Genomic DNA, 24,611 nt, shown 5'->3' with positions numbered 1-24,611 from the left:
CTGCTCCTGGCATTCCTGGGAGCAGCAGGGCTGAGACTAGAGCTTGAAAGGGGCGAAGCAAATAAACACTTAATGCACCTCACTTGACTCCTGCTCTGCTCACAGGCACTGTGGCATTGCTCTGCAACTGCTCAATCCTATGGACACACCGCATAGCCAGGGCAGGGCCACTGCTGGGCTGGGTGGGGCTGCAGGGCAGGGACAATCAGGGCATGGCATGCTGGCACCAGTAGGCACTGGGGCAGGGGCCATCAGCACTTGGCAGAGCTGGCACGATAGCAGGGCCCAGGCAAGGTAGGAAGTGCAGGCAGCACAGGCTGGGATGGACAGCAGTGAGGGGCACAGCAACACGGGGACACTGGCCCTGTTCTCCTACAGTGCTCATCCTGGCCAGGGGGAAAGAAAAACAGGAGCTGCCAAAATCTTTCACATCTTTATTTGAAATGAATGGTTTCCAGAGACACAGGGTTAGTCCTACTGCCCTGGCATCACTACAACAAGACTGGTGAGCGGCTCACTCTCCACGTGGACACAGAGAACAGATGGCCCTAGGCCAGGGCCCAGAACAATATATACAGGCTCAACAGGAGACCCATGTACAGCTCAAGAAAACCAACCAGAACACAAGAAGGGGCAGGAGGCAGCATGGAGTGGCACAGCTGGAGCCAGACTTGCCCTGGGTATGGTGCTGGCAGGCTGTAGGGAGGTGGGAGGGGGAGGCCAGGCAGGGCTCTCTACTTCTGCCAGCAAATGCCTGGGCCCCTGGCTGGAGCAAAGGTTCCCACTGATGCCATCTTGCATAGGGGAGGGTCCTTACACCATGACAGGGAAGGGGGGGAAGAAAGGGCCATCTAGCACAGGTCCATCCTCATCAGTTTTCAGCAAACTCAGAAAACATTGACCTAAGAGAGAGAGAGGCAACCTGGCTGCACACAAGGGAGGTGTCCCTGTGGCAAGGCCAGATCTCTGCCCACAAATCACAGTGCAAGCTCCATCCACTCCCTGCAACCAATCCAAATCTCTCCCACCCCGGGTAAAAAGTTCTCTCCCTGACCCAACAGCTCTCAGGTTACCTCTGGCCCATGCCCACTAGCTTGAAAATAAATCCTGCCCCAGCAGCAGAGCTACTGTTCCTGCCTCGATACCTCCAGCCTTGTGAGGGAATGCCAAAGGAAGAGGGAAGTTTCAGGGGCCACTGGTCCAATGGTGCACTGTGTCTTGTGCAATTCCTGCCCTAGGCATGGGGACAGAGGGGTAGCAGCAGGGCTGGGGGTAGGGGAGGACAGGGCTGGGCAAGGGGAGCTGCCCCAGGGACTCTGCCACTCCTGTGCCATGGGAATGGGCCCTGGGGCAGATGGCTCACCCAGCAGCCAAAACTGAAGATGGATCTGATTGCAGGGGCCACGTACATAGGGGATGCCTGTAATGAGCAGGATGAGAGGTCCAAGTCTGGTAATGATGCAGGGACAGTACTGCTGCAGCACCATCCCTTCCTATGCTGCATGGCCCCTGCCCTGCAATGGGAAGCAGCAAGATGAGATGTCCAGGGCTGGAGTGCAGCCAGTCCAGCAGCACCTCGCCCTTAGTCCATATCATCCTCTAGGCTGCTGAGCCGACTGTGCTCCTCGTAGATCTCCCTGACGGCCAGGATGCGGTTCAGCATGCTCTCCAGCATGCTCCGGTCCATGGGGATCACCGAGTACCACAGCGGGGACTCAGCGATGCACGACCGCTCGGGCTGCAGGTAGAACACGTCGTTGCGGTTCCGCAGGCTCTCAGGGCTGTGGAGAGAGAGGAGGGTGAGACCTGGGACATCAGCTTTGGGGGCTCTTAACAGCCTGGCCTGATGCTGTGTTTAGCAAGGGGCGTTCACAGCTCATCACACCCTCCCATCATTCAGCAGGACAAGGACACAAACTCAGTCTACAGCTCCTTGTTCAAGGCCAAAACCCCTAACCACCGAAGCACTGGACTCCTACTGCACATTCCTGCCACTCTGGAGAAGGGCAAGAAGTGGAAGAGGCCAGACAGAAGCATTCTCTCAAACTTGGTTTAGTCAAGCAGCACAGAGCCTGGGCAAGACTGCATGCTCAGGTACAAAGATCTGGAAAGCAGCAGTCAGTCCACAGGGTTCCATCGAAACTAAGTGGCCCCAAAATGGAACATGCCTCTTCTGCAGAGAAAGCCTCACCATTTGGAGAGATAAAACTCATAAAACTTGACTGGGCATCGGAGGGGATTCATCCTGTTCTCCCGCTGCTCCAGCATTGGTACCTCCTCCTCACGCTTCCGTTTTCCAGAGCCGCTATCTGTGAAGAGGGAGAGAGCTGGATCGTGGCTGGATCCTGACGAGGGATGCAGGGGGAGGAACAGAGATGCTCCCCCAGACCCACCTCGGCTTTTCTTCTGCTTGGCAGGAGCGTAGTAGCGGATGCTCACCACCTTTGTCATGCCACGGGCCGTGGTGCACTTGCGGGACTGGCGCACCACGTTGGTGAAGGAGAGCTGCATGTGCTCCTCTGCTGTCTGCAGCCCAAAGAACTTAGTGTTGAAGAACATGAGGGTGTTGAGAAGCACAAAGGGTGAGTAAACACCCAGCTGTTTGCACTCCCAGAGATGCTCCTCCTCGACACGGGAGAAAACAGTGTCTGCAACACACAGAGGGAGAACCAGGTGACATAAGCAGTCGCTTTGTGGCAATCCCTTCACTCTATCTAGGAAAGCTCACTGCAAAAGACTGATGCTTCACAGCATCTCTTTTTTCACAAGGCTATTTCTCCAGAGCCATCAGCATAGCTAGAGCTCTCCCCAGGCATAAGCCTCCCCACATCACAGCCAAACCACAGGTGAGAACCCAAATCAATCCTAACTGCTCATCACTATAGACGGCCAAAAAGTGAACTCCGGGTCAGTGCTCCACCACACTCAGTAGGAGATTAAGGAAAAGCAGCAGGCAGGAGAGATCTGGCCAGATCCTGCATAGATACACAGGTCTGTAGTCAAATGGCTCTGTCTGATCTGATGGATCTGCAGAGATGAAGCTGGATCTATGAATTAACTACTGAGAAGACAGCAGGGAAAGCAGACCAGAGCACAGCATCATGAAAAGCCTCTGCAGAGCTCTAGGTTACTCCACTCACAAGGCAGCAGCACAGCAACTTTGGCCAAGGCCTAGCACCATGTGCAGGGCCCATCCATGTACTGGGAACACAAACACATGCACCAGTGTGCCTCCTGGCTTGGCATTCTTGCCAAAGGGTGGAGACATCACTGTGAGGTATTGTAAAGATTCAAATTGTCCTGGGATACAAAGCACACGCTCTCTGCTCCCAGCTATCCTGACTGTGGGCAACAGAAGCTGCTGAAGCGTAAACCACGCTGGCTGTGCAGTTGGTTTGGGTCAGTATGACCTCAGCACACAGCAGGACTGAGCTGCCTATGCCAAGGTTGAAGCTGGGGGAGCATAATCAGCCCAGAGGATCCATGGCTACAAGCACAAACTAGATACATGTATGGACTGAAGGTACTCTGAAGACACGTACTATTTGGTAAGATTGTGGGTTGCCAGCCACTCAGGGACTTGTTCAGCTCCTGCACGAAGGTCAGGTAGTAAAGGTCTGTAAATATATTCACCATACGATTGTTCTCGAGCAGGTACTAGAAAGGACAGAATACACAGTCAAGAGAAACACAGTAGCACCTAGAATGCAAACCCTCCTCAGAGCCCAGGGCACACACGCAGAGCACCCCTTCTTGTACCACCAGAGCTGCTGGGCAGACACTTCTGAGAGCTGCAAGGAAAATGCTGGGGCATGACAAAGCAGACTTGGTGCTAAAGAAGGGCCTGAGTTTGGGGAGATCCTCCAGCCCTCCTCAGTGATGTGCAAGAAGGGTTCAAGGCCGGGGAGTAGCTGCCACCCTACCCTCTGAGCTTGGGAACAAAGACCAAACCAGGTGGGATGCTGCCCTGGGCTGAGGCACTGAAGGAGAGTCCAGACAGCCTCTCTGCCCAGAAGGCAAAATGAAGGGTACAAACTCCCCTCACCAGATCTGACCCCCAAGTCTGGCTGTGGAGGACTGGAGGGCAGCAAGGCCTCCCTCACCTGCTGGATGCCAAGGCAGAGGTAATAGATGCTGTCTGGTTCATAGCGCTCCCCATTGGGCCGGGTTATCTCCTTGACAAACTGGGCCAGGCCATAGTTGAGCTCAGCTGCTGAGCAGGCCAAGATGTCCTCCTTGATCCTCATGGGCTTGGCTGCAGAGACAAGCACAGCAGCCTCAGATAACAACCTACAACGTCAGGAACACCTCAACACCCCAAGGTCCACCTTCTGGGTGGTTTCTGCCACTTCACTGCATCCAGACAAGGCACTTACGGCCAAAGCGTAGCTCCTCTCCCTTGCTGGTCTCTCCCCCTGCATACTTGGCTTGTACCCAGGACTTCCAGGCATTCACACCGTACGAGTAGTTGAGTACTGTACAGCTGGGCTGGCTGCTCATCGAGTCCCGGGAACAGCTTTCAGAGAGCACCAGGCGCTTCTGCCCCTGCAGAGAGGTGTTCTGTGAGACTGGGCACCTACCTGGGACAGGTGCAGGAGTCCTGGCCACCCCTAACACCTGCTGACTGTCAGCTCCCTACAGTGTTCCATGGCAGCAGGCACTGTTCTGCTGGCAGCCAAGCCAACAAAGCTCATTAGTTACGAGGGTCACAGGCAAGAAAGAGACCAGCTGTCACATGACTTGTAGCATTCAAAACTCCTCTGAAGTGACAAGCAAGTATTTTCATTCAAGGTGTGGCCTGCAGGCCAGTCATGCCCTGAATGGAGAGAGCACCATCTCCCCAGCACGCCAGAGACTCTGGCACACTTCACCTCATACATCCCAGGTGGCAGCTCCCACTCCAAACCTGAAGGGCTTTAAGCAGGCAGTACCCAGAGAGAACTCACTTTTCGGACAGCTCGAGGCAGATCTTGCTCTGTGGACACATCATCTGGTCCCACCAGTCCACAATCAAAGAGGAAATCCACACTGGGGTTGATGTCTAGAGGATCTGAAAGGAAACACAGGCAGAAAGGCTCAGCTGAGACTTCTCATCCTGCCCCCTGTGCTGGCCTGATTTTTACAGCAAAATGAAGAGGGAACACTTCACATCCTCTACCACTGCCTGGCACAGACTTTTAGCCACAGCCCAACAAAGGAAATACAGCTCTGGCAGACAATGCTAAAGTTTCTCAGAATAACCAGAACCCCACATTTTCCTCTCTGACAGTTTTTTATCTGTTTATTTTTTAAACCTGAGGAATAAGGAACATTCCTCAATCCCTGGTGCCAGGCCAGTACAGCCTATGTGCAGCCTGGCATAGGCACCTCAATTCTGCTATTTGCTGCTAGCATCCTGCCTCCGCATTGCTGTGCTCCTCCAAGTCCCTGCCTCTTCTTCCACCTTCTGTTAACAGACACTCAGCAATTCTGCCATTTCTCAGGATGCCATGCCTTGCCCACGTTGCTCGTCTTGATGGATCCTCCGGAACCATCATTCATAAACACACCAGTGCTGCTGCCCTGCTCTTTGTGCTGTTAAAATCAGTGTTTCATTCTCCCTTCCCTAGGTCTTATGTTCACAACAGGTAAGTTTAGTGTGGACAAACACACACTCTTTCAGAAGTGGTGGTCTCCCCATCCCTGCTGCAAGCAGTCCCTGCAGGGCTCTCACACCTGGTCAGTCAGAGGGCAAGGGGTAAGTGCACACAGCTGAGGGCACTGGGACGACCCTCAGCAGCCCTGCACAGCTGCGTCACACAGGTCTTACTCTTAGGGAAGTCAGCTTCCAGGTCCTGGCCAGGTTCATCGAGGACATTTGCCATCTTGACAGCCATAGCCAAGACATCGTCCCGTGCTGGTCCAAACAGATCACAGTCCTCCAGGAGACCCTCTGCACTCTGATTACTCACCAGGTCTGAAATGAAAAAGTTAATCCTAAACCAAACTTTCTTGAAAGTCTTTTGTCTGTTCATGTGATAGATGGAAAAATGAAGTCAGGGTCCCTGTGCTCAGAGCAGCCCCTGACACCTGAGCTGTCCAGGTTTCCCTGGGCAGCAAGACACTGGAAGGTTGTTGTGTCCCCAGCCACAACCCCCATCACTGCGATTAGTAGGAATGCAGCCCCCAAGTGATACCTTTTGTACCATGGAAGCTGCTTTAGGGAAGAATCTGAACAGCCACCTGAACAAACAGAGAGCTGCACATGCCCCAAGACTGGCACCCCCAAAAGAAGAGTGGCAGACACTGCTCCCTGCTGCAGCTCTTCCCTTCTGGTACTTCCTCAGCAGAAGTTGAGGACTTGCTCTTTTCTGCTTCCTTTTCAAAGGCTTTGGGAGAGCCACAATCCTGGCAGGTGTTTTAGCTCCAAGAGCTGGCAAAACCCCTTGGTCTGTCTCAGCTGTTGGACCAGACCAAGCCAAGGCAGAACCTACCACACAGGTCTGAGGAGGCTTTGTCCAGTTCCTCAGCCTCTGCAATCATCTCAGCCATGGCCAGGATGTCAGCCTCCAGAGGATTGGAGGGGATCTTCACCTTCAGTTCCTCAATGGTCTCCACAATCTTCTCTGTGCTCTCCAGTGTGGTGGGCAGGAACATTGGCACAGGCACCTGTGGATAGCAGCACACCAGGCATAAAACTGACACTCAGTAGACTGACATAAAAGCAGAGGCAGGAGAAGAGCATGAACAGAGAATCAGGGAGACTTCAGCAAGGCAGGATCACAATAGCAGGAGAAGCATGTTACTTACCGGGACAGGCATGGAGAAAGGCACAGGTACTTTCTGGCAGTACATATGCATAGGCACAGGCACGAAGATCGGGACGGGGATTGGCAACACAACCAGCTGGGGCTTCCAGTCAGCCTCTGACAAGAGCAAAAATACATCAGTGACCGTAATCCCAGAAGTTCCTCCACCCAGCTCTGCTGCATGCTGCCATGCTCCCAGCCATCCAGTAACACAGCCCTTCCAGCCATCAGCTTCTAGGACTCAGGCAGAGCTGGAACAGCAGCAAGTCAAGGCCAGCAACAAGAGAGGCTTGCCTTAGCCAGAAGTACAAATCCTATTCTTACATATCCCTTCTAAGAGGTCTAGTTGCCTTGCACATGCTGCAGAACACACACAAGCCCAACAGGAACTAGAGTGGAACCCGTTTAGCAGATAGCCCTCAGACAAGCTAACGACCTCCAGAGGAACAGGAGCTGTCCCACAAGAGGTGGGACATGCTACAGAGCCCTCTACATCTCTCTTTTTGCTGGTGACAGAAATGGGCCCCCTACCCCCAGCCCTGCCATGAGTGCCCTGCACCTGCAAAGAGACTCCTCAGCACAGTGCTAAACACCCAGCCTGCTCTGTGCAGCATTTCATGCTGGATTCACAGTTAAGTCTGGAGCAGGGACATGCCACTTACCTTTCCAAAATGCCCCTGTAATCCTACAGTTAAATCTTGTTTCCTACCTGTCTGACATCCTTTGGACTTCATTTCAAACTTGCAGGAGACACCCCGGTTCTGCATCAGTGGTTTACACATGGCAGCTTTGTTTTTCCGAGGTGTGGCTGGAACCAGAGGTGGGGTGGGAGGCGGCACTGCTGGAGATGTTTGGGCTGAGGAGGCCTTTGCTGACAGCTGGGGAAATGCAGAAAGCAGGAGGTTGGCATCCACCTAAGGCCAACACAATATCTTCCCTACTGCAGGTGCAGATGGAATGACTCCCAAAGCAACTCCTGGAGCCTGACAGACCCCAACACATGGACACCCCCATGGTCCAGCTGTGATGGACTGCCAAGCTGTTCCTGGAAGGCAGCAAGCCTGTGTGCTGCTTCTGCTGTGCCAGGAGTCTGGCAATGGTGGCTCCTGGTGATGTCCCAAGGGGTAGAAGGGAACAGTGGGACAGCAACTATACCCAGACACAGGAAAGCACTGTACAAAGAGAAGCAAGTGCCAGAGTGTCAAGATATTCTGGAGTTCATAATTGACTCCGGGAGAACACAGTTATTCTTCCCCCTTGCAGGGGATATGTTGATGCTGCCTTCCTAAGGGTTCTTTTCATCTCCCACTACCCATGCATCTCACAATGCATTGGTTGTAGAAGAATTAAATCTCCCTGAGCAATGGCAGAACTGTCCTCTCTTTGGGGACAGCCCCTTTGTCTTGCAAACTCCTACCTCCAATGGATCTTACCATGTTAGTTTCTGCCTTCTGTGGGGAAGGGACAGCTGGTTTTGGCTCTGAAGTCTGACCTGTAAGAGAAAGCAACAACTCTTAAGTTCAAGAGCTCCTGGGCCAACACGTCCCACTGCTGGGACTGGAGGTGCAAGCAGCCAGAGCATGGACAGGCTCCCCAGAAACTGCTCCTGGCCACTCCAGGAACAGTTAATGTTTCTACAATCTCTAGCCCTAACACCTCAGAAGACACTACAACTCCAAAATCAATTTATTCCCATGTCATTTTGTGCTCCCTTACAGTCCACCCCTTCCCCATCACAGCAGGTCAGGAGAAATCTCAGCCCCTTGTAGAGAGAGGAATCCAGGGCTCCAATTCCAGCTCTGCCTACTGGCTTGCTGTACCGAGCCATGGCCCCTCCCTGTGCCTCCATATCCCTGCAACAAATATCTTGACAAAGTGCTTCGAGATCCCTAGGAAGAAGGTGACAGAGCAAGTAGCAGCATTATGAGAAATCCCAGAAAGCAGAGAGAGAGCTTTGCCCCAGCCCTAGGGATGCAGTCCATTGCCTTAAAGAATGAGAGGATCACCTGCAGGTAAGAGGAGCATGTGGCAGACACTGGTCTCAGATGGTGACAGTATCACCCCGCCTTGGATGATAATTCCAGCTCATGTGCCCTACAGAAAACCTGCAACCAACTCACAGGCTGGTGAGCTAACAAAGCACCTTCATCCCAATCTCCAATGATCTCTGGTTACCCGTGTGGCTGAAGGAGACCCTTGCACGGACTGCAGCAGGTCCCAGCACCCAAAGGCAGTGGCGAGTCCATTCACAACTCCTATACACAGACAGGTCCTTCAGGAAAGACCCAGATTCCTAAAGGTCCAACATGGGGACAGTAACACTGTGAAGACTCCTCTGACCCGAGGAAATGCAGGATAATTCTTGTACAATTTGAGGCCCATCAGGCTCCACTTGCTGACCACCACAGGGGACAACAGATAAATCCCAGTTGGAGGAAGCTCCCTAGTCTGCAGCTAAGCATTCAGCCATAGGAACTGCAGCAGTCTCAGGGGCCAAGAACTCACCCTGACAACCCAAAGTGGATGGGCAGCAGGTCCAGGTAGAAAACACCAATGGCCTGAATGAGAAAAGACAAGCTGTGGCATATGAGCAGAACTTCTGCTGCAGCAGAATCTAAAGCAAACATGATTGCCCCACTGACCAAAGATTAAAGACTAAAGAAAACAAGATTCTCCTGCCATGTGCTATGTGTCTAGGCTTCCAGCAAAGCTGCAGCTTGTACTTTTTCTTATCCCAACACCAACAAGGAGCTGTCAGGGCACAGTTGCCTGCCACAAATGTGATTTCTACCCTCTCCAGCTGAACAGCCCAGTGCAGAGCCAGCTCCTCTTGGAAGCCTTCAGGCACAGTTTTGAAGCAGAAGCTCCTCAATCCCACGCTACGTGAACTGTTCCAAGTGAGGGAACGTCCGCTTGTATGATCAGCTGCAAGAACTCAGGATTACCAGATTGATAGCAGCCACTGGATCACAGGAATTTATGGTTTCAGGCAATCACTGGCTGCAAGAGAGTAAGCAAGAATAAGCAGCACTGTCCAAGATGAGCCTGAAATCCAGGTAGTCCCTTGCAAACCTGGCAACACAGCTGTCAGGTCCACAAGAGACCATGCAGAAGCTGGTCCTCCCAAAATGCCCCGCACAGCGCAGCTAGGCTGGAAAGTTCCCTCTGTAAGTGGATCCTGGCTTCAGCATCCTTGCTTTGCAAACTCAGCAGTATGCCATAGTTCTGGGGCAAGGATGTCCACAGATATCCCACATCTGGGAGAGGACTGGTGTGCCAGAGCATATAGAGGGCCCATTGCCATCAGCAGCATCCACTAAGCACAGCAACTCCTGAGGCAGTCTGGAACTCATGCTTAACTGAGCACTGACAACTGATGGGCTTTTCCTTGGCTCCCTTTAGCCCTTACAATTGCACAGAGATGCAGCTGTGGCACAGTGAAGAGTGATGCCCCACATACCAAGCAGCAGAATTCTCGGGGACCTCCAGAGATGTGGTGGAAGAGGCCTGAGACTCTTGTGGTTGTTGGTGATTATGAAAGTAGTTCTCAGTCTTGTGGTCCATGGCTCCAAGAAGACAATGGCTAAACAGTGTGCAACATGCTTCCCTCTTCAGGCAGAGCTTGCCCACCGTGTCCCAAAAGCAGTGTTACAGACGTCTCAAAAATTACATGCTTTGACAGCAGAGGACAAATGGAACAGCATGACTAGGACTGTGGAATCACTTGAGCTACAGGAACCAGCACGTCACACACCTCTTCCTCCTTTGGGCAGCAGAATACTTTGAATCAAGCAGAATTCCCATGGGCACCTCCGTGGCAGCAGAAACCAACAGTTCCTTATCCATGTCACTCCACTGTGCTGCCACTTGAGCTGTCACCTCACCCAGCCTGTTACAGAGAGTGGCTCTTGGAAGGCAGGGTGGGCTTCCCCCAGCTGGGAGAACCTGCTGCTTCTGGCAGAGCAGCTCTGCTTTGCTGCCTAAGCAGCAATGACATCCAAAGGTTCCCCTGTCTTATGATCAGTGCATGACACTCAGGGGAGGAACCTCAATAGTCTGGAGATGCAGGATGAGGTCTCACGTGAAGGTCCTTGTCTTGGTTTCCCTCCTTGGCACACCCTACCCGGGGTTTTACACGTCATGAAATCCCAGGGAGGCTAGCAAAGCCCTGAACCTGTGATGCAGGTATGTGTTGAAGCTTGATGCGCTGAAGCAAGTCCCACCATAAGCTGCAACATTTAACTATGTTCCCCAGGTCACCAGGAGATCATGGCCTATGAAAGACCAAGGAGAATGAGACTGCAGGTGTCCAAGGGCCAAGCGGTGTCTTGTCACTGTCACCAGGAGCACTTTCCATCCTGAGGGATCCCAAAGCACTTTGCAATCTTCTGTAAGGAACTGGCTCGAGTTAATGATAGGAAATGGGGCAACAGGCAGTGAAAATCTCCTCTCCAGCTGGAACTCCATGGATGCAGAATGGGTTTATCTGGGACACAGGGTTGGCAACTCCCCAAAGCTGTGGTGAACTTTGGGTAAGTGGTAGGACTCCAATCTAACATCGCAAGACACAGTGCCTCCAGCAGCTCAGTGCTCCCTCAAGATCGTTCTAGGTTCAGCTCTGGCTGAAGGAGAGCCCACCTACAGCATCACCAGCACCACTTCCTGCAGCACCCTTCTTTGTCCTTGAATGTTTCCCATCCAAGCACTGACCTGGCCCAATCCAGATTAGTTTATGAGATCTGAGAAGGTCACAGCTCGGAGGTGGTGTGAGGCTGCAGGTGGATTGTCATGCCAAACCACGCTGTCCCCTAACCCTGTAAATCGAGCTCTCCGCTGGCAACTTGAGGATGTTAAATCCCTGAGTATCCTCGCTAAGAGTGTGAGCTACAGGCAGCACGCTGGCACCGGCTCCTCCCGTCTGGGCCCTGTGTGTCATAGAACCATAGATGTTAGAGATGGAGAAGCCCATTTGGTCCCACTCCGTCCTTTCCCCCCCAGGGGCCAGTGCAGGATTGTTCCCTAGCGTCTCCTCCAGTCCCAGGCAGGCAGCTTCCACCCCCTGCTGTTGAGTCTTCCCTGTGTCTCTCAGACTGTGCTATGCAGGTCCCCTCCCTCCCTCCTACTCACTGTTCAGCAGGCTCTCGGGCCCCTTCTGCGTGTCCAGGTTGGGCTGGTTCTGTTGATTGTAAAATCGCAGCAGACACTGCTGGTTGCAGAAGTGTTTGATTTGCCCCCGCCAGTGGATGGTTTCCAGCAGCTTCCCCTGACGCTTGCAGGCATGGCACCGAGCTGCCTAAAGCCCGCATCAGCAGGAGAGAAACAACGAGTAACTAACCACACCCCCTCCGAGTGCAACACAACTCTCCAGTGAAAGGTGCACATCGCAAGGTGCAGTGAGCTTCCCCACAGCAGTGCCCTGCCAGTGCCAGCCAGGGACTCCAGCGGTGCGAACTTCTCACAGCAGCACTGGCCGCGGATCCAGCACTGTGAGCTTCCTCAGTGCAGTGCTCTGTCTGGCAGGATCAGCTGGGGACTCCAGCTACATGAGCTTCCCCGTAGCAGTGTCCCGTCATTGCCAGGCAGGACTCCAGCAGTGCCAGGTTCTCCGCAGCAGTGCCAGCCAGACTCCAGCAGTGCGAACTTCCTCAGTGCAATGCCCACTTATCTGGGTGCTGTGCCCACCACAGCACTTAGCACAAGCTGCCAGTGCCAATACTGACCTTGAAGTACCAGAGCAAGTATTTGCTTTTGCAGTCTTCACTACAGAAGTCCCAGGTGCTGCCCTCCAGCTGCTCGGTGACCGCCCGCTGGCAGGTCTGAGAACAGTAGGTGCAGGTGATGCAGCACAGGCCCAGGTTCTTGGTGAAATCCTGTTTGTAAAGAAGCACACACCCTGCGGAGAAACAATAGGAGTGAAACCTTCCCAGGATGAACTGGGGGCCTCCCTGACCCAAACATGACCAGAATCCAGGTCTGCAGAGACAACAGAGCACACGCAACACACTGTAGGGAACAATCCAGCACTGGCCCCTGGGGCTGGGATAAGATGGGACCTCACGGGGACTTGCCATCTCTCACCTCCATGCTTCTAGGAAGAGTCTGACTCCAACCTCCTGTGTGCAGGAACCCAGCAGGCAGGGCAAGGCCAGGTCAGGCCAGCCCAGACGCAAGAGCGTAGAAGTGCATGATGACAGGAGGAGCGGAGCTGCCACCTGCTGTCTCCCCAGCCCCCAGAGAGAGAAAAGCTGTGAGAAAGCCCTCCCCAAGGACACAATGAATGGTAAAGATCTTGCCCTAGGGCCTGGCTGGACAGCAAGCCATCCCCACAACAGTCCTCCCTTCACTGCATGGCAAGGTTCTTGTCCCAGGGCCTGGCTAAGACAATCTCCCCTCTGTTTCTCTCCATGCTCTCTTCTCCTCCCCCAGCATGGACTGGCATGGGGGCTCTGCCTCTCCCATGCCTTCCCCAAGTACCTTCGCTGCAGAAATTCTTCTCTACTCCAGAGAAACGGATCTTCTCATGCAGCAGCTTCTCCTGCTTGCAGTGTTCACACTGAGACACCACCCCACGCAGCCGCTTGAAGTCCTCGCAGCAGTCCTTGCAGCAGAACTGATATACCTTGTCCTGCCAAAGACACCACAGCCAGGTCAGCCAGGCTGGCAGGAGGTACCCACACCTCTCAGGGAAGTAAGGGAAAGACTATAGGGCTGAATCAAGTTCCCAGCTCTTCTGGCACAGGATTTGGCAGGAGAGGTCTCCTCCTGTCCTTCTGACACCCTGCTGAACATCAGGAGTGCAGCACTCAGCACAGTCTCCAGGCACATCTCTGCAGTTAAGGCATTCAGAGGACTGGTGCAGGAGGAGCTCTGCTTAGAGCAGGGAGAAGAAGTACCCCAAAGGTTCTCAGCAGTGTTGGCCTCCACCTCAACATTCCCCCAGGGGAAGTCCTCACCTGCCAGTCTAGGATCTCCGGCTTCCCGCTGAACAGATTGTGACAGTAATGGCAGTTGAGGTGTATCCCCCCTTCTGGGCTGGTGCGCTGCAGGAGACAGAGACAGCTCATGGGAGAAGAGCATTTGGAGGGCAGCAGGCACCTGCCTCACACTGCCACCACTGACACTGATTCCTGAGAGCAATTTCACTTTGCTTCCAGTGTGCTGGGTCCAGCTCTTCCCAGGAAGGCAAGCTTTCAAGCTGCCACGCCACTGGTTTTGAAAACCTAAATGATGAGGGCTCTGCTACCTCTTCTGAGGATTTCTCTGAAAGTTCTTCATGCACAAGTGTCTGATTTCTATTTTCAAGATAATGCAACTTAGGAATTCAAGCAGCCTCTCATCCCATTTTCTGCTAGATTAATCTGCTAGATTAAACAGCATTTGGTGTCCTGTCCACAATGCATTTAGCATTTGGTGTCTTATCCACAAGGCTGTACTTATTAATAAAATCATTCCTGGTTTTCTTTCTGGTAACCTCAGATAAGACACTCTGCAAGTGCCTCCATACAAGTGTTTTTCAAGCCTGAAATTTTTTTTTTGTTTTGTTTTTTCCAGAATACTTCCAACTTTTCTATGGCATTGAAAATGAAATGGACATTGGAGAACATCCTTCCTGTATGTGCATCATTCTAGGTAGCTCTTTTGCTCCCTGTCCCTCAAATGTTAACTCTGTGTTCACTTGCTTGTACTTGCAATAAATTAATCCTCCCCTGTGTGGCTGTAAACAGAGATGCTCATACTGAATAGCTTATCTGCTGTAATTCCATGGCCTTTTCAAAATCCTTACTTTCCCAGGATCTTGCATTGAAACTGTGTTTAAGCATACATTAGGAGGAACCAGCCTTGCCAATGAATCCAACTGCTTTGTTTTCTGTGACTACCCTGAATGCAGCATGGGCTAACACTTCACCAGCTTTTGTTTCATCTGCTAAATTTCATCATGCTTATTTTGACTTTATTGTCAAATGATCGATTAAGTTGTTGAAGTCCTTGGGCTTAACAATGATCCTCAAGAAGCCATCTTGAAACATTCTCTTCAGTGTTTTTTTTCTTTGACAAGTGTGTTCTGAAATCTGCCAGCAAGACAGGTCCTAATCCAGGTGATGCATGGGTTTACTCATATGTTTACAATGCTGATTTTATATTGTGATAAGTCAACTTATGTGAATTAATGAAGTCCCAGTTAGGAAAACTGAAAAAGTTGCAACCGTTTTTAAAACAGGTAGAAAGGAGGACCCTGGAAACAACTGAACTGTGCAGTGCCCTGCAAAGATCATGTGACAGATCCTTCCAGAAGCTGTCCTGAAGCACATGGAGGACCGGAAGTGCCAACACAGCCAGCACAGTTGCACCGAAGGCAAGTCCTGCCTGACCAAGCTAGTTGTCTTCCTCAGTGGAGAGACTACATCAGTGGAGAAGCAAAGAGCTGTGGGTATCATCTCTTTGGACTCCTGTAAAGCCTTTGGCACAGTTCCCCACAACATCCTTCTCTCTAAACTGGAGAAGGATGATTTGATGGCTGGACAGTTTGGTGAATGAGGAATTTGGTTGGATGGTTGCATCCAGAAGACAGTGGCCAAAGGTTCAATGTCCAGACGCAGATCAGTGACAAATGGTGACCCTCAGGGATCTGTACTAGGACCAGGACTGTTTAATGTCTTCATCAAGGACACAGTGAATTGAGAACACCCTCAGCAAGTTTGCAGATGATACCAAGCTGAGTCATTCAGCTGAAATGCCTGAGGGACAGAGTGACATTCAGAGGACCTGGACAAGCTCAAGCAGTGGCCCATGGGAATCCCATGAGGTTCAACAAGGCCAAGTACAAGGTGCTGCACCTGGGGCAGGGCAATTCCAGTATGGGGTTGGATGAACAGATGGAGAGCAGCCCTGCAGAGAAGGACTTGGGGACGTGGGGGATGAGAGGCTGGACATGACCCAGCCACGTGCACTCACAGCCCAGGAAGCCAAGTGTGTCCTGGGCTGCACTAAAGCCCTGTGGGCAGCAGGGGAGGGAGGGGATTCTGCCCCTGACAATTCCTCAGCAAGATCAGCCTCTGCTTCACTGGTCAGACCCCACCTGCAGTGCTACCTCCAGCTCTGGGGTCCCCAGCACAGGAAGGACATGGACCTGTTGGAGAGAGTCCAGACGAGGGCCATGAAAATGACCAGAGGGTTGGAACAGTTCTCCTATCAAGAAAGGCTGAGAGTTGGGATTATTCAGTTTGGAGAAGGCTCTGGGGAGACCTTATTGTAGCCTTTCAATACTTAAAAAGGGCTTCTAAGCAAGATGGGGACACACATTTTAGCAGAGCCTGTTGCACTAGGACAAGAGATAATAGTTTTAATCTAAAAGAGAGAATATTGAGATTATCTATAAAGAAGTTTTTTACAATGAGGATGGTGAAACACTGGCACAGGTGGGTGCCCTAACCCTGGAAATATTCAAGGTCAGATTGGACAGGGCTCTCAGCAACCTGATCTAGTTGAAGATGTCTCTCTGGTCACTGTAGGGGATGTTGGCCTAGATGACATCTAAAGGTCCCTTTCAAACCAAACTGTTTTATGATTCTAGTCTTATGAAGTCTAAAATGCTAAAATCTCTATAGCTACACTACTCACACTATTTGTAACCTCAGTGAAGGATTACATCAAGGATTCATTAAAAAACCCAAACAAATTAAAAGAAAAAAAAAAACAAAAAAACCCCCAACCAATGAAATGCCTCCCCCCACAACCCCCAAAAAAACAAAAAAAAAAAAAAACCAAAACCCCAAACAAACCAAATCTCAAAATTAAATGCTGCAACTGCAAGTAACTAACTCTTACCTCCAGATTCTCTAAGTGTTCTCAGTTGCCCAAGACTTGTCCTGCCATTAGTTTCTCATGTCTTCCTGGCTGTTACTTTGTTCTTTGACAACTGTACAAAACTAATATACTTGAAGTTGCCTATGAATACCACAGATATCTCACATATGCTCAAACTTAACATCAGAAGATTAAAAATCACCAGTCAAGACTTTGAGGATTATTAAACAAGAGGTATCCAGGACTGCTAGTTGTAAGTTTTTAGACAACACATCCTGGAAGACTTATTTTTCACAGTGACACCTGGCTGAGAGAGCAGCTCTGCCCCTTTCCACCCAGCTATCAGGTGTGCACTTATGTTTTGCTGGCTTACTTGTGCATTTGCTTGTGCTCTCATAAGGCCACTCTATCTCAAACCACTCATGCAGCACAGCTCTGCATTGCCCTCCTGCTGGGCATAACCTGACAACAGGAGTGAATTACAGCCCACCTTAGCCCAATGGAGGATGGGGGAGATAGAGCCAAGACTGGGATTTGAACAATTACAGTCACTGCAACTCCTGTGCTCCAGAAGAGACTTTCTTAGGAATGCTCCCTGAGGAACTTAAGGAAGGTGAAGCCTCTGCTTAGTGTGAAAGGAGGCATGAGCTTCACAGCCCAGCACAGCATGAAGGAAATTTCAGTACCTGGAATTTGGTCCAGCAGCTGGGGCTGCAGAACTGGTACACAACCCGTTCTGTCTTGTTGTAATAGCAGGGTTCAGATAAACTCTTTCTGCAGAAGCTGCAGGGTCTAGGGGGACCTGATGAAACAGACAGGAATTGGTGAGGGGAGCAGCACAGGATGTGGGCCTGCATTCTGAGAATGCCATGCAAACTATTCACTCATCCTCAGATTCTCAAGCTATTATCAAAAAGCAAGGGAGAAGAACATCAGGACATTAAGAGCACCAGATTCTGCTAGGACAGAAATATTAAACAGATGGAGAGCACAGAGGTTCAAGGAAATTACCCTGGCTCTATAGGAATTTGGACATAACAGGCTACAATACTTGTCCCACTTCTGGACACCCCAATACTCCATGCAATTGAAAGGTCAATGCCAGCACAATCCAGCACTACAACTGCTCCCAGTGTACACTACCCCCTGTATAAAGATGTCTACATGCTGCAAGGGCTCCTCCCCCTGTACTTCCACTTGCCTCACTGGATTCTTCCCCCAGGTTTTTACCTTCTTTTCAGTCCCATCCACAAGCAATAAACAATACCAAGGAATGAATTAAGAGTGGAAAGGTGATAACTCTCTCTACACAGGTGCTCTTACCAACTAAGCCTGACTGCTTCACTTTGTGGGAGGTAGTGCAGCAAATGGAGCAGAACAGGCCCATCTTGCCACTGCGATCCACGTTGGGTAGCATGTCAAAGTTCTTGCAAAGCGTCTTGCACCACATGCAGGGGTAGACCCGAGTGTTCTTCTGCAAACACAGAGCAGAACAGAGCTTCCAGGAGACTATCACTGTCAACACCCAGCTACCACATCCCACCCCACTGCTGTATCCACTACAGGACTGCTCTCCTGCACTGACCACCTGATGCCAGGAACAGGCTCACAGTCTGCAGATTCAGGTGGTGGTAGCAAAAAAAGCTGCATTTGGTACTTCAACTCCTCATTTCAAGGGTAGCCTGGCAGGAATACAGAGTTTGGCAATCCCTTCCAAAACAGTTAAGTGAAGACTGCTCAGGTGACAGAGGAACATGTCCAGCCCAGCTTTAAGGAGACATCCAGAAGCCAGTCCATGCTAACTGTGTATACCAGTGCCACTCTGCCATCAGCTGACTGACTTTCTGACCCATGCTTTGGTCCATGGTGGGCCCCATGCAGATTAAATCAATTCTGTTTGCTTGCTTCAGAGTTTCCCTAAGCAATCTTTAAAAGCAATCTTTAAATTGCTTTTTCAGCAATAAAAGACCAAGGGGATTAGAGTCACCTGCTATCTAATAAAATGCCCTGTGCCACACCAAGCAAAGTTGCTGTGTGCCTACAGAGAACCCCCCCACCCCAGGCAGCTGCCCCCACACACCTTCTTGTAACTGTTGAGACACGCAGAGTTGCAAAAGCGTTTTTGCTGGCCTTCATGGAAGAGGTACTCCAGGGGCAAGCCCTTGTTGTAGATATAAAGTCCACAGTTGTCACAGCAGTTTGTTTTCAGCCCCTTGGTGGCCCGGAATTTGGTGAAGCAGGCATCACTGCAGATGCGGTGAACCACGTTTCCATTGCTGACCTCATGCTGGATCTGCAGAGACATCGTTGCTGTCACTCCCCAAACCACCACAGGCCTCCTTCCAGTGCAGCTGTACCACCACAAGCACAGCCCTTGGGATAACAGGCACTAAAACTCTGGGAAGTGCCATACTGGAAGCTGGTGTGGACTCTTGAGTGGCTTCCCTTGCCAAAAGTCAGAGGAGCAGCTGGGATAGCAGAGTGGCAGGAAGCAGTGAGCCTCAGGGCAAGGAAAAGCTTGGGAGTGAGCCCAAGCCAGCTCAGGGACCAAGGCCTCACACCACAGGAAAACCTGGCAAATGCCTGGTTTTGACCAAGACTAAGGTGCTGCAGGTCCTAAGCATTTCATCCAGGACATGGGAAGGACAAGGGATTTGTTTACCTCGCCAGGTTTGTGGCAAACACTGCAGCGGCTGGTGTCCGAGGCATCTGCAGACTGAGGTGCTGGTCTGTGCTGCTGGGCCTCGTAGAGGGAAAGGCAGACAGAGGTGCAGAACTCATGGAAAGAGCCACCTGAACCAATCTGGGCAACCACAGAGTCCTTGGTGTTCCAGATCTCCCTGAGGATCAGGAGGGGTTGTGTTAGTGCAGGGACATGTGTGTCGTGCCACAAAGGGATAGGATGGCTCACTGCAATGCACAGGACTTTCTGGTGTCCCAAAAAGTTGGTAAGAACTGTCTCACAGCAGCTTCTGTCCTGGCCCAGGGGAGTGGTGTCTGAAGACAGAGCATGCAGGAGGTTGTTTTGAGGGGAGGCTGGCATATGGGACACTAAGTCTGGGGACAGGCAGGGAAAGCAAGAATATGAAGGGGGTATCGGGAACATGGGATAGGCAGTGTGTGAAAGAAGACATGAGGCAGCAGCTGGCAGCGGGCAGGAGTGATGTGGGTGAACGAAGGCCATAGGAAGGGGACTGGCAGGAAAGCTGTGGACAGGTGAGTGAGGTCATAAGCACGGGAGCACTGAGGAAAGGGGAATGAACACACACTTTTTGCAGAAGGTGCATATCTTCTTGCCAGGCGGTTTTTTTGAGAAGGTGGTGAGGCAGGAGCTGGAGCAGAAGAGCTGAGGAAGCCCTTTCCTCTGGTAGGCAGTCTGGCCCTTCTGCAGCGGGGTCCGGCAGTTGGCACATGTCATCTTGGTGAAGGTGGAGCGGGCAGCTCTTTGGGCCATCTGCGCGCGCAGCGACATCCGAGTGGAGCGCCGTGTACGGAAAGGAACGAAATCCTCGTCGTTGGGATCGTCCACCATCGCATCAGAGTCTTCATCAGAGACTGGAACTGCAAAGCAGCAGAGGAAGATCAGAAACCCCTTGTCAGGAAGTGAGAAACTCTGCTATGAGACACATGCTGGGATTTTCTGAGTCACCTTTCTAGAGTTCCTCTACGTACTTTATTCCTGTCTGCGTGGAATGATAAAGGGACCCTTAAAAGAAATTCTGTTGTAACTGGAATGAATCAAGAAGTGTTTAAACAAACCAGTCTTAAATACAATTCCTGTCTAGGAAGTCATGATTGAACAGAAGTCCAAAGTGTGAACTTCTGCCTTAAATCTGAAACGGAACGTGCTGATCATCACATTCCAGCACAGGCAGGCAATAAAGGAGCAACACACAAATACTAGGGAATGGCAAGGTGCCCACAATGGATCTGCGTTATTCTCTCTGGCTGAAAACAGAAATTGGCCAACCCCATTCACTCACTGCTCTCAGAGGAGTTCACAATTTCAGGCCTGGCAGTTTCTGATCTTCTTGGTCGTTCACTTCTTTTCTGCTCCTAGAAGACATTCAGAAAATAGTTAGGCTAACTATCAGCTGGGACAACCATGGATAAATATCCCAGATTATGGTGAAGTTCCAACTTCTAGGATTTGGCTTCCCAATACCTAGGCTGAAAACAGATAAAACTCCATGGATACCTGATCAGAGCTGGCAAGACAGAGGAGAGGGGGAAATAGGCTTACCAGAATAACAGCTGAGGGTAGCAGGGACACAATGAACCCACATTACAGCATAGTGGCAGTGCACAGGGATCATTCAGGAGTCATGCAAACTCCTTTCCAGAGGGCTGACAAGACAGTCAGTGTTCCTCAGTCTGACAAAAGCCAGCCTCACTCTATGCTTCTGTACCATACATACTTGACTGCATGCTCCTCACCTTCTCAGCTGGCAGCTCGCCTCCCTTCCCAGACAGGCTTTCTCCTGGAACAGAAGCACAGAAGAAGCTTTCATCTAACATCTTGTTTTTCTCCAACAGAAGAGCACAGGTATTCTCCAAATGCAGGCACCCTTTGGGTCAGTCAGCACATGAAGCCTCAGTCTGTCTTGGCTATCAAGTACAGTTCTGGTGATGGAAGGCTCCTAAACCCACCACCTGTAGCTGCAGATCCAAACACACAGCTTGGGAGGAGCCCTGTAAGGGGGAGACCTCCCTGCATGGGGGAGGCAGGCTGGGTGGACAGTTACCTCCAGCTGCTTCTGACCAAGACTAAGCATCTCCTGGGGATGGCCACCCTGGGCAGAGGAACTTTGCCTACTGGAAAGACCTGTTGGTGACCCTCAGTTCCAGCAGTGAAGAGCAAGAGCTAAGCTGATGTGCAGCCACAGCTTTACTGGGGAAGCTCCTTGCTTCTGAACACCAAAAATCAGTTAAAAGCCATGAAAGCCAGAGCAAGAGCTTGTGCACACCAGAACATTACTCCCTTTACACAAGAGGCTTTGCCCAAATCTAGACCATCAGAAGAGTTGGTTATTTCCATGGCAGGGGATGAGCTGGAATGCAGAGCAGACTTCAGGTTCAGCAGTGCGTAGGATGACCTCCTAGAGCAAAAGGAAGCCAGGTTCTGCTGAGCAAACAACTTACCTGCTGATGGTAAGGCTTCCTGTGCTTTGAGTACAGTGTTTTCTTTAAGTGAGTTCTTCCCATTATCATCCCCTCCCTCTGCCCGGTTTTCCTCCACAGGCTCAGAGGGCAAAGCTGCAGTTCTGTTGTCTGGGCTCAGTTGCACCTCTGCCTCCCCTGCCAGCCCTTGCCTCTGCACAGGTGAGCTTTTCCTTGGTGCCTTCAACTTCATCTTCTTCGTTTGTTTAAGACTGAGTTGGGGTGGGGGCACTGTGGGACTTGAGGACTGTGCTGTGGTTTCTTCAGGGGCTGGGGCACTGCTGAGGTCCCTGGAGTCAGGGACAGGTTGTTGGGGTGATTCAGGGGGATTGTCACCAGACAGTGCAGGAATAGTAGCAGCAGCATCTTCCTTTACATCCCCAGAATGATTTTTTGGTGCATCCTCTCCTTCCCCTGTTTCTGGACCAACAGCTTCTCTTGCCAGGGCACAGGAGTCTGCTGGTCCACCCTCCGTGTCCTGGGAAGGTTGTGCCTTACACAGCCCATCCAGACCCTCTGGTTTATCCAGTTCCACCAAGTCAGAAGTTTTACCCAAATCATCTAAGACACCAGGTTTCTCCAGCATAGCCAAGACACCAGGTTTATCTAGAACACAGTCATTTGATTTATTTAGTTCAGACACACTGTCTGCTTTCACTACAAGGTCCAAGTCCTCATCTGCAGTCATCTGTTTGGATTGATCCAAGCCAGGGGGCTGAAGAACTGAAACTTCCTGGGTAGAAGCTGTTTGGGAGGCCAGGAGATCTTCACCAAACTCCATGTCAGCGGGGAGATCACCAATGAGCGGTTTGTCAGGCAAGGACAGGGGGTCCAAAGATCCTGAAAATTCACTGGAATCCATTTAGAAGATGGCAACTGGAAATGAGAGAGAGACTTGCAAGTTAATGAAAAGAAGTCTAACATAGGACATGAACTGTCCACTCTTCTGAACACTGCTGGAGTAAAACAAGGCTCAGGAATGCTGCCAGGCTATACCACAATACCAGACAGCAGCAAGTGAATCACCTCTACTTGTGAGGGTACAAAGGTCAGCAGCAGGATGCAGTAGTTTGATATAACAGACCCTTGGAAACTCTACAGCCCTCACACACCTCACCACAGCACAGCAAAGAAACTTGTTTATGCTAAAGGACACATTGGGGTATCAGAAATGGTTCGAGCACCACTTCAGGAGACTTCACACTGATGTTCTGCGGCAATATCCCCAGCCCTGCCTTCTTCTCTATCCAAATAACCTGGTCTGTCCTTTTTCCTGATCTGCTCTTATGGAGCTAACACATTCTTAATTTTCAAAATACCTTTTTTTCTCTTTAACATAGAGGTAGAAATAACTCATTTCAAGCCCTGAAGTGTGAGTCTTAACAAGATACAGGATGACAACATGCATTAATCTTGTCAGAGGACAGTTATAAATAATGTTGCAGTATAACTATGCTTATTGCAAAGCCCCAAAACTACATAGGGTAATATTCAGACACGGAATAATTGGAAAAGCTTAAGTTAGAACTAGGAGGAGTTCTGGAGAGTGGCAAGAAGAAAGGTGGTAATGCTCAGATCTTAAAAGCAGTTATAACAAGAACAAACAGCAAGATAGACACAAGCATGCAATGCAGAGTCAGGAAAAAAGACCAATGTGACTTTGCAGGGCACAAACAGTGCACTTGAACATGAAGGTGTGATGCAGACTGCCAACCTCAGAGGGAAAATTAACAGCCCAGATCCTCATGGTTGACATTATCATGAGACAGAAAGGTCAAGACTTCGAGATGAGGCAAGGATTATGGTCTAAAACTGAATTATACCCCCAAAAGGAGATAATGGTTAACAAACACAAAGAGGGGAAGGGAGAAGGAGCTGGAGCCTGCAAGTGGTAAGGCAGTGTAAGACTTCAAATAACATCATGTCCCCAAACAGGCTCCAAGCAGACACTACAAAAAAGGCACTAGAATCAAACGATGTGGCAACAACCTACTCCTCCCTATCAGACTAATTCCAGTTCTAAATTTAGCTCTGTTCTAAGCCCTGAATGAGAAGACATGGCACTTTTGTTTATTTCGGCTTTGTTGAGTGGGCATAACTCATCTATATCAATGAAGGAAGAAGCCTGATATTTTGATGGCTGTTTTAACTCTTTTTTTGTATCCTTCCCTCGAAAGGACAACCAAGTTCTCATTCACAAATGGTTTGCTCAGAACTAAACAGAATATACCCAGACAGAGAATGTACCAAACTTCTGAAACTTATATGAGCAGGAATTTAAGGAAATCATACCCAACAACTAGATTTCAAAGCCACTGCCTCCTTATTTTATCTAAACACACAATAATGTTTTTTGTTTCCTGGTGGCAGATAAAGCACTATTCCCACAATCGCAAACAGAAACTAAAGCAAATGTAATCTTTAGAAATGTTCAGCAAGTTTCACCCCTAAAGACTTCGGTGTTTCTGTTCACTTTTAGTTACAAAATGAGACAAAACTTTTAGAATAAGCTAATTCCAGAGAAATATAGGATCATGTTTCAGGTTGGCTGACAGAAATAAGAACAAAGTGAAATAGAAATAAAGACATCTGAAAGAAAGGTCCTAAGGATGTGAAGCAGATGAGAATCCTCCCAAGATGATAAACATGGGTTTTTTTCTGCTGCTCAGAATAGGAACAATGTCTCCTGCTCAAAGATATCTCCCACCCAGTTTCACAGACAGACAGCAGACCCTACAATAATAAGCAAAACCACCTCAAGGCATCCAGATGAAGAAGGAAAATTTATAGGTATACTTAACAGAGCTAACATTCCACTCAGAATCACCTCAGAAACTTTGCACAAGTTTGCAATGAACC

At 50.4% G+C, this 24,611-nt stretch overlaps 1 protein-coding gene across 1 annotated transcript; it reads right to left on the bottom strand.

The window, feature by feature from the left end:
• Nucleotides 1–526: 526 nt before the first annotated feature.
• ZMYM3 (zinc finger MYM-type containing 3) lies at nucleotides 527–22,614 on the bottom strand. Its single transcript, XM_062502611.1, has 24 exons — nucleotides 21,735–22,614; nucleotides 21,030–21,073; nucleotides 20,576–20,648; nucleotides 19,862–20,153; nucleotides 19,255–19,432; nucleotides 18,673–18,885; nucleotides 17,916–18,066; nucleotides 17,279–17,394; nucleotides 13,742–13,828; nucleotides 13,263–13,413; nucleotides 12,509–12,681; nucleotides 11,916–12,081; nucleotides 8,222–8,280; nucleotides 7,498–7,666; nucleotides 6,790–6,905; nucleotides 6,474–6,648; nucleotides 5,810–5,956; nucleotides 4,947–5,050; nucleotides 4,377–4,545; nucleotides 4,104–4,255; nucleotides 3,543–3,657; nucleotides 2,394–2,648; nucleotides 2,192–2,309; nucleotides 527–1,781 (listed from the first exon to the last, which is right to left on the bottom strand). The coding sequence occupies exons 1-24, from the start codon at nucleotides 22,612–22,614 to the stop codon at nucleotides 1,583–1,585; spliced, it is 4,302 nt and encodes a 1,433-aa protein (XP_062358595.1). The 3' UTR covers nucleotides 527–1,582.
• Between the last annotated feature and the right edge of the window lie 1,997 nt (nucleotides 22,615–24,611).

The sequence above is a fragment of the Cinclus cinclus genome, chromosome 15 (assembly GCF_963662255.1).
Source record: "Cinclus cinclus chromosome 15, bCinCin1.1, whole genome shotgun sequence".
In the NCBI taxonomy this organism is placed as follows: Eukaryota; Metazoa; Chordata; class Aves; order Passeriformes; family Cinclidae; genus Cinclus; species Cinclus cinclus.
The sequence above is the reverse complement of the archived record's forward strand: the minus strand, read 5'-3'. Positions and strand labels throughout refer to the sequence as shown.

Excerpts from the sequence above, each read along its gene's own strand:
- ZMYM3 (XM_062502611.1), bottom strand. The coding sequence starts at position 22,614 with ATGGATTCCAGTGAATTTTCAGGATCTTTGGACCCCCTGTCCTTGCCT. Across the intron at positions 13,829-17,278 it reads GCTGCTGGACCAAATTCCAG|CGCACCAGCCCAGAAGGGGG; the intron begins GTACTGAAATTT and ends TGTCTCCTGCAG. Across the intron at positions 2,310-2,393 it reads CAAGCAGAAGAAAAGCCGAG|ATAGCGGCTCTGGAAAACGG; the intron begins GTGGGTCTGGGG and ends CCCTCTTCACAG.